This window comes from Adiantum capillus-veneris, chromosome 10 (assembly GCF_014529385.1).
Source record: "Adiantum capillus-veneris isolate H3 chromosome 10, ASM1452938v2, whole genome shotgun sequence".
NCBI lineage: Eukaryota > Viridiplantae > Streptophyta > Polypodiopsida > Polypodiales > Pteridaceae > Adiantum > Adiantum capillus-veneris.
In genome coordinates, this window is record NC_140940.1 from 144,885,266 (window position 1) to 144,894,833 (window position 9,568).

Here is a 9,568-nt window from a genome sequence, read left to right on the forward strand (position 1 = left end):
ATCGTAGGTGATGTTCCTCAACAATTGGAACAAAATGTACGCAACATTGGACCGTGTGTATATTCCATGTGTGAGCTTGAGGTCTTTTTTTGAGGTCTTTGCCATTCTATTTTTGGATGCCTCTTATTCAAGGACTATAATTGAAATGGCAATTACAATTTATTTTCTTGAGGGATATAAAGAATTTATTGTGCAAATGAAGTGTAATGATGGGTAAATGTTTTACTGATAGCTTTTGGGCAACTTCTCTTCTCATCTTTTTTGCTGCCTTGGTGGCCCCTTTGTCGAAGTCTCACTCACCATATGTGCATAGCACCACCGGAGGCAACACATTTGTACCAAAATGATTACAAATGATCGTCACAAACATATCCACTTGATTCAACCAAATCATGTATGCTATGCGAAGTGATGTTTACTTTTGATGCTTTCTTTCATTTTGTATTAGTCTGTGTGTAATGTGCGGTATGGCTTATCTTTGCTTTCTTTCTGTTGCCTACTCCATTGGAGACGAAGGGAGTCTCACTCCTAAATTTTTAAAAGAAGTTCTTTCAATTATACTTCACTTCTCTCTCTCTATCTCTATCTCTCTCTTAAACCCTGCCAGTGCATGTTGGCTTTCAATACATAGTAATAAAAACAGGCAATGGTACAACATGTGTGCGCGGATGAGATGGCTAGCCCATGTATCACACAACCTGGAGTGCAAGGTCTTGGGTTCAAAACCGGGTGATGGGGGGCCCATTTTTTGCGATGTCCAGTTTCATTTCACCCCAATTTTCATGTCGCCCATGTTTAATCCGCCTCGATCTTCGTGCGTGGACTTTTGGATGGTCGATCCTCCTAATTTTTTAAAGAAGTTCTTTCAACTATACCTAATCTTCTTCTCTCTCTCTCTCTCTCTCCTCTCTCTCTCTCTCTCTCTCTCTATCTATAATATATTATATATATATATATATATATATATATATATCGAACATTTTGGTGTGGTAGGGCATCCCTCATGACTAAGTAACACATAGCATTAAAGCGGGTGTGTGTGTGTGTGTATGTGTGTGTGTGTGTGTGTGAAAGGATCAAGGGTCGGGAAGTCCACATACGAGTGTCGAGGAGATCGCAGCCGTGAGATGGCTACTAAAACTAAACTGGCCCACAAATTAAACCCCTTAAACCCGGCCAGTGTATGTTGGCTTTTAATAAATAGTAATAAAAACAGGCAATGGTAGAACATGTGCGCGCGGGTGAGATGACTAGCCCATGTGTCACAAAACCTGGAGTACGAGGTCTTGGGTTCAAAACCGGGTGATGGAGGTTCCATTTTTTGCGCTGTCCAGTTTCATTTCGCCCCGACCTTCGTGCTGCCTAGGTTTAATCCACCTCGACCTTCATGCATGGACTTTGGGGTCGTCGATCCTCATAAATTTTTAAAGAAGTTCTTTCAATTATACCTAATCTCTCTCTCTCTCTCTCTCTCTCTCTCTCTCTCTCTCTCTCTCTCTCTCAATTTCCCGAACATTTTGGTGTGGTAGGGCATCCCTCATGACTAAGTAACACATAGCATTAAGGGGGGGGGGGGGGGGGGGGGGGGGGGGATCAAGGGCCGGAAAGTCCACGCGCGAGGATCGAGGAGATCACAATCGTGAGATGGCTATTAAAGCTAAACTCGGCCACAAATTAAACCCCTTAAATCCGGTCAATGCATGTTGGCTTTCAATAAATAGTAATAAAAAGAGGCAATGGTACAACATGTGCATGCAGGAGAGATGGCTTGCCCATGTGTCACAAAACCTGGACTCGAGGTCTTGGATTCAAAACCGGGTAATGGGGGGTCCATTTTTTGCGATGCTCGATTTTATTTCGCCCTGATTTTTGTGTTTCCTAGGTTTAATTTTCCTCGGTCTTCGTGCATGGACTTCCGGGCGTCGATCTTCAAACCCCCCCCCCCCCCCCCTTTTTTTAATGCTATGTGTCACTTAGTGTCGTGATAGAGCGTCACTCTATTATCTATTATATACTCTTATTGAAACAATTGCTCTAAAAGATGGGGACTTCACGCGGATCAGAGAAGCGCGTTGGGGTGTTGGAGCCGTGTCTACGTGAAGTGCACTGCCGTGGGAGCAAAGGATGCGCGTCGAGCTCTCCGAGTCCCAGGTTAAAGGCACCGACCTCACACACAGTACACGCGGAGAGAGAGAGAGAGAGAGAGAGAGAGAGAGATGTGCGAGCAGATCGGCCACCGCCATAACCGCATGACAGAGGAGCTCCAGGAGGTCTTCCGTGCTTTCGACCTCAATGGAGATGGTAGGCTCCTCTTTTGTCTCCATTCATGTCCCGAGTGCAAGTCTCATGTATATCACGCTCGCATCTCATCTACTGTGTCACACTTAATCATACGCATAAGCATGTAATAGATGTGCATAAGCATGTTTCTCTTTTCACAGTAGTATATTGAGAGCTTTCCGCAAGGGTCATTTTTGGCATGAACATTAGGGCTTTTCTTTTATAGCTATAAAATGCATTTCTATGTGTGTGTGCGTGTGACCATTTGTGTGTGTTATATTTATAGCCTTGCATGTGCTTGAGTGCATTGGCCTACCCATGTTTGGGGGAGGTGCATGTTATCAAGGTGAGATTGGTTATCTTAGTTCCCTCTTGAATAGTAGATCTTGAGTTCATGACTTACCGGTAGTCTCTTGGGATTGTTCCTACAACATTAAAACTTCCGTCTTTGCAATATGTAGGCCGCATCACAATGAAAGAGTTAGAGATTGTGATGACCACACTAGGTCAATATTTTACAGAAAGTGAACTTAGGGAGACACTGAGGCAAGTGGATTGTAATGGCAATGGTACCATTGAGTTTGAAGAGTTTAGAAGTGTGATGGTACATGAGACCAGCAAAGCAAATTCTTTCGGGCAAGCTGCAGAGGAAATAATAAAAGGGGCCTTCCTTGCATTTGATAAAGATCAAAATGGGTTCATCTCGAGGGAAGAGTTGTTTTGTGCCTTGCAAAGCCTTGGAGATATGCCAAGCCGGGAGGAGGTTTCGGTAAGATCCAAAGCTTTACATAAATGAGTGCCTCTTTCAAAGTGAAAGCTCACTTACATCTTACCATCAAAATTCTCTCTCTCTCTATATATATACACACACACACACACATATATGTGTGTATGTATGTATATGTACACACTTACTTTTAACTTTGGTACATCTTGTATGAAGTCTTCTAGGTGTAGTAACTCCTTCCCCCAACTTATATATATATATATATATATTATATATATATATATATATATTATATATATATATATATATATATTATATATATATATATAATATATATTATATATATATTATATTATATATATATATATATATATATATATATATATATATATATATATATATATATATATATATGTATGTGCACACTTACTTTTAACATTGGTACATCTTGTATGAAGTCTTCTAGGTGTAGAAACTCCCTCCCCCGACTGTGTAATAATTAGATACCAATGGCTCGCGCAGGACATGATCAAACAAGCTGACAAGGATGGTGATGGCCATTTGAGCTATCGCGAGTTCTTTCAAGTGATGATGGAAATTTGAGAATTTTTTCTTAGCATTGTATATATCAATTTGAGTGGCCAAACTTGGCACTTCGTACTGCACTCGTGATTATCTTGAGGTTTTGGACTTTTCACTTAGCAATGTGGATGTCAACTTCAGTGTCAAAATTAGGCACCATGACATAAATCAATGTGCACCTGTAGTCTTCAAAAGATTTTTATGCAAACACTTTTTTGTAAAGCTATACACAAGGTCCTCTTGGAGATTTTACCTTTGGACAGTTTCATATGGCAAAGGATTGTTCTGTAAATTCAAAGAATGATCCCAAAGTTCTCACTACGATTTTTTAAAAAGGCTCATTTAATAGCCTTTGGTTTTAGAAATATTTATTGTGAAGTAGTGGGCCTCAAAATGAAGGTGCACACCTCAATCAATTTCTAACATAATAAATATCATAAGCATTTTTGTTTATATTTAGCAAGAAAATCGAATAGATTGTTATCTGTGTGTGTATGCACACGCGCTCATATGCTATGTGTACAAACATAATTTAACACTTTCTTTTCTTGTTTTTTCTCTCTTCTTTATTAAAAGACAATTATCATTCATTTATTCAAGATGACTTTGCTTTCTTTTCTATTAGTTGTTTTCTTTCAATAGGCCATCTTAAATTCATTAAGGTTAATACTCACTTTGGTATTTCTAGGCAAAAAATTGAAAATGTGAAAGGTCTTTGGGGTGGAGATTTACATACAAGTGGAGAGTTACAAAGGCCTATTGAAGTGAAGGGGGATGAGGGTTGTGAAGAGTAAGCAAGAATTTCAGATCAAAGAAATGGAGTGCTTATTGTGGCAGGGCTATATCAAGGGCTTTTCTCAGCAATATTAAAATTATATTTCAGCAATGCATTGGAAATGAGTAGTCTTTATGGTGAACAAGCTTTACAAAACCAATTAACAATTGAAAATATATTTAGTTATGTATCAATTGTTGGAATAAGGGTTGTAGGAAAACACACATAGCTTGGAGAATATGAGTGCACAATGGAAAGATAAATTAGCTTCAGAATGAAGGGCATATTTACAATGCACGGGGAAAAAAACCTCCTAGTGGGGTAAAAAAAGCATCAACGGTCCTAAGTGTTCATACATCACTACCACATATATGGTAACAAATCCCCCCTAGGAGCGATGTAATGAACGAGAGTTGGCATCTAGTGTATAGGAAAGAGCCATGCTTTGAGGACATGATCAATCCACAAAGGCAAGCAAGCCCAAAGATTTGTGGAAAAGCTTCTCGCTTCTCATGAGGCAATGCTTTCGTGAATAGATCTGCGAGGTTATTTTGCGTCGATACATCACCCAAGCTGATTTCTCTTGTTGAGAGTATTTCTAACATAGTGATAATACACCTCAATGTGCTTTGTGCAAGCATGAAAATTTCTCGCAGCTGCCAATACGCTTTGACTGTCAATGTAGATGTTGGCAGTGTCCTGTCCAACACCCAAATCAGCCATAAGATGGCTTGAGTCATACACACTCAAGTGTAGCTATGAAGACTTCCATGTACTCAACCTCACAACTAGACGTGGCCATAGTGGGATGCTTCTTGCTCAACCATGATATACATGAACTATCAAGCATGAAACAAAAACCACTTGTGGACACTCGTAGGTAATAACAACCAACCTAATGTGAGTCCGAAAATGCATGCTAATTTGGTAGCAATGATTTCTCCTTGGGATAAAACAACCCAAGATGTAAAGTGCCAACACAAGTATAACTTGTGAGACTGCAAACTGAATATATGGCCTTCTGTTAAATACATAAATAAGGCATCCAATAATAGTGTGAAAGAGTAGCATCAGTAAGATCTCCAACATCATGAAGAATCAATGTCAAACCTATCTCCATTGGAGTTGGAATCGCTTTGCAATCAAGTCCAAACTTATTAGTAATATTTGTATGTATCTTAAAGCAATACCTCCATCACATTGCTTAAACTGTATGTTCAAGTAATAATGCAAAAGCTTCAAGTCTTTCATCTTGAAAGTAGCATTCAAAGCAGTCTTAAATTGAGCAATGTGTGTCTCATTCAAGCCAGTAATCAACAATCATTAACATATAAAACACCGTTGAGAAATACATCGCCCTCACACTTCACATACAATGTGCTTTCTATTGGACTGTTATGAAAACCTTGTTTAACCAAATGAGTGTTAGCTTTTTTATACCAAGCATGAGGAGATTGCTTCAATCCAAACAAAGCTTTCTTACATTTGCACACGTTACCTTCTTGTCTTTTCTTTACAAAACCGCCAGGCTACGTTTCATAAACTTACTCAAATATATCACCATTAAATAAAGCAGTAACAATGTTTGATTGATGAACATCCCATCCAACGTGATATGCCAATGCACATAGAAAACGAACAACAGTCATACGACAAGTGGGAGCAAGGTGCAAAAGTCTCTTCATAGTCTACGCCTTTCTGTTGTGCATAAACTTTTGCAACAAGTCGAGCCTTTTAGTGATCAATCTCACCATCCGGCTATGTTTTAACTTGTAAACCCACTTTGTACCAAAGGTTTTTTTGCCAGGAGGCAAATCACATAAAGTCTATGTGTCATTTTCTGTAAACGCATCATATTCTAGTTGCATGGTAGCCATCTAATTTTTGAATTTTGTGCTTCATAAAAAAAAAAAAGAGGTTCTTCCTCATCACATAAACTAGAAACAGCCAAAGCATAACAATATGATGCATAAGATGCATGACGAGAACCTGAACGAGTATGACTAGACATAGGTGTATCCAATTTACTGTTATGCAAAGTTTCCACTAGCCATTTTGGCATATCTTTAGCCTCCTCATTCTCAGTCCTTTCCATATCAAGTACATCATGTACATCTGCATCAATAGCAGGCTGACTCGTAACTTTTTCAAAAATTATTGTCAAAACTGAAATCATGAACTATACATTTGTCATCCATAAATTTGATAACAAGACCAAGTCTTGCACATGCGAATATAGACAAACGGTTCTTTTTTATCCCCTGGTACATAGAGTGTGTCAACAAGTGCGAAAGAACTTCCATTCACAGCAGTTAACGAGGGACTGAGTCAACAGAGGTAAACAAGTCATGATGTAAAGTAATGTGCTTTGTAGCACCACTATCAAAGTGCCAAACATGTGAATCTCCAGCAATTGACATCCATGCTATTGGGATAAAAGCCTTTGTGCCTTGCTCGGCCGCACAAGCTACGGGCGCCCACACACACCCATTGACCATGACCTTATTCTTGTACATATACCAAGAATAAGGAACTCCTCGTTTTGAGGCTGACTCCATCCACATACCTTGCACTCTTTCTCCTTCTTCTCCTTCTCGCACACATCGCACGGCATGCATTCCATATTGCACGTCACTCTTCAATTGCTATCAGAGCCACGACAACGATCGACACAAAAGCGAGAAAACTCGTTGGCTATGGCGGAGCTTGGAGCTCGAACATGAGCTTGATGGCACAGCGGAATCGGGTTGGAGCGTTTCGGTTAGGACCCGACAAAGACCAAGCGAGATCTCGGATCTCGGACCACCGGCGCATGCAGCCCCCCCACGGAGAAGAGGAATCTTGAGATCTTGAGGGCGTCTACAAAGAATCGGGGCAAGGTAACAGAGCCTGCAGAGCTTTGGGGGAGAACTTAGCAAGCAAGTGCACAGAATCAAGAGTTGCAGGAGGAGGTACTAGCTGAAATTTAATCGAAAAAGAAAGGGAATCAATTGAAATTCCGGGCGCAACCACAAGGTGTCGCACAAGGAGGGGGGAAAGGGCAGCAGGGGTCGCACAGGCAGAGGAGTCCAGTTCGGGGTCGGACGAGGCAGCAACAACTCTGCAGGGGTCTCGAAAGGTGGGAACACTGCCTCGTAGCTGGTACACGCAAAAGATTATTTTTTATTTAGTTTGAGAGACAAAATGCGCAGCTCGACATGACAGCTCTTCTGGTTACGAGAGTACACACATTGAGGATGGCTCTCATGGGTGCGAGCTCGAGCCCAGTCTTAGACTTTTTGAAGTCTAAGCGACTCAGTAAGGTGGGTGAGATTCGGACGAATCTGGTGGGTTATTGAATATAATTAGAGAATAGGCAACAGAGAAAGTAGAAATTTTATTATCTCTCAGAGTGTGTTCACACACACTCGGAATTGAGAAGCAATACGCTCAGTTCGACGACGGAAAGAGAGAGAGAGAGAGAGCTCTAGCATGCATATACACAAGAGAGGGAGCGCTCGCGCTTGGTTTCGGCCATTGACATCGATGACATCCTCTCTCGGGTTTGCTGCAAGAGTTTCAACTCTGGAAGCTTCTCTTTGCGGCAGTCTTGTGACACACACACAGAGAGAGAGAGAGAGAGAAAGAGAGAGAGAGTGGCATCGGCTCTCGGCTCGGATCGAGCATCAGCGAGCACGCTTTCTATAGCATCGACTACAACTTTTTTGATGATCTTCGCGGTGATCGCTTCTGTCCGATGGCGGAAGGTCAACTCCGACATAACAAGAACGAGCGAGAGCATTTTCGGCTCTCCTCTGGCATAGCCACGCTAGCGGCTTTCCTCCCACGCGCATTCGGAGCTACGACGATTTTTTCCAGCATCCCGGCTTAGATTCGACCATTTCAGCTTTGACGATTTTCAAGTTTCCAGCTTTGGCGACACACATCGGCACATAGCGGCTTCGACGGACCAATCGGAAGCAGTTTTTCCTATGAGCGTGGCTCTCAGACAATGATTTAGCTGGTTGATTGTGCTATGTATTTGGTTTTCGATCGATGAGGTAGCCATACATTTTGCTCACAAATTGCGATTTTTGCATTGCAAATTATGTATGATTGTGTGGGACATTCTAGAGAGTGGTTTTAGCACGATTTTGTGTAACCTATGCTATGTATGCATTTGCGGATATAGCTTGAGCTAGGTATAGCTCGTAGATAGCAAGCTAACAGGTTTACGTCTCTAGAAAAGTATAGATCCATGGAGCCACTCGTTCAAGAGTGAGCCAGTTTGTCAAGCTTTTGTAAGTGCATATATACCATTTGTGAATCTGTTTATTGAGACACTGTCTGTCTATGCTTTATGCGGTATTGCCATTAGATTTTTTGAGTTTTCACCTAGTTTTCAGGCAAAATTGTCGATTTTTCCCAGATTCTCACCATGTTTCATGCATATCTGTAGTTTTACTCTCTAATGGTTTAGTGATCGAGTTTCACTTCCACTTTGATAGGTCCGATTAGCTTGGATACACGCTAGTGTTCTTGTATCCACTCCCGCAGGAGTGAAAATTGCATATACTCGTGTTGCTATTGACTTTTCTAGTCACATGTTTCACAGTTTTTTTGCAAATTTTTGCAGGCAGTTCTCTTGTGGGATGCCTTTCCAGCTAGTTTTCTCACTACTTGCGTATATGGTTATGCACTTTATGATAGAGATTGTGCTTTTGTTTTTTGCTCAGTTTACACGGGAGACTCTGCCACATTTCTCCCAAGATTACTCGCCATAGTTTGGTTTCTTGACATCCAGTTAGCAGATTTATGTGATGGTTTAGAGTTGACAGTGATGACTCGTGAGAGACGGCGGTCTTGTAGTTGTCGATACATGCGTTGTTGGCATTCAGAGTACATGAGGCGTCGTTGTTTCAGATGTATGAGGCAGCAACGGAGATCTATGCGTAGTGCAGATGAGGTTTTGACACATGCTAGAGTGGTGGCTTCATATGTCAGTGACGATGATGTCATGTTTTCCTTTAGCGTTCCTTCTTCTTACATGTCTTCTAGAGGTGACCCACCTTCCCGTTGGTGCTAGATGAGGATATAGTTTTCCATGTCACACCACATCATGAGTGGTTTAGCAATTTCTCTAGTGGGAGCTTTGGTTGTGTGCACTTGGCCGATGGTTTGACGTTAGATGTTTGACGTTATAGGTGCAGGAGATGTTTGCTTAT

At 41.2% G+C, this 9,568-nt stretch overlaps 1 protein-coding gene across 1 annotated transcript; it reads left to right on the top strand.

Moving 5' to 3' along the window:
- Window positions 1-2,752: 2,752 nt before the first annotated feature.
- LOC147449792 (calmodulin-like) lies at window positions 2,753-3,076 on the top strand. The gene has a single exon (XM_086521631.1). It carries the CDS (start codon window positions 2,753-2,755, stop codon window positions 3,074-3,076), a length of 324 nt encoding a protein of 107 aa, XP_086377757.1.
- Window positions 3,077-9,568: the final 6,492 nt, after the last annotated feature.

Coding starts and splice junctions, on each gene's coding strand:
- LOC147449792 (XM_086521631.1), top strand. CDS start 2,753: ATGAAAGAGTTAGAGATTGTGATGACCACACTAGGTCAATATTTTACA.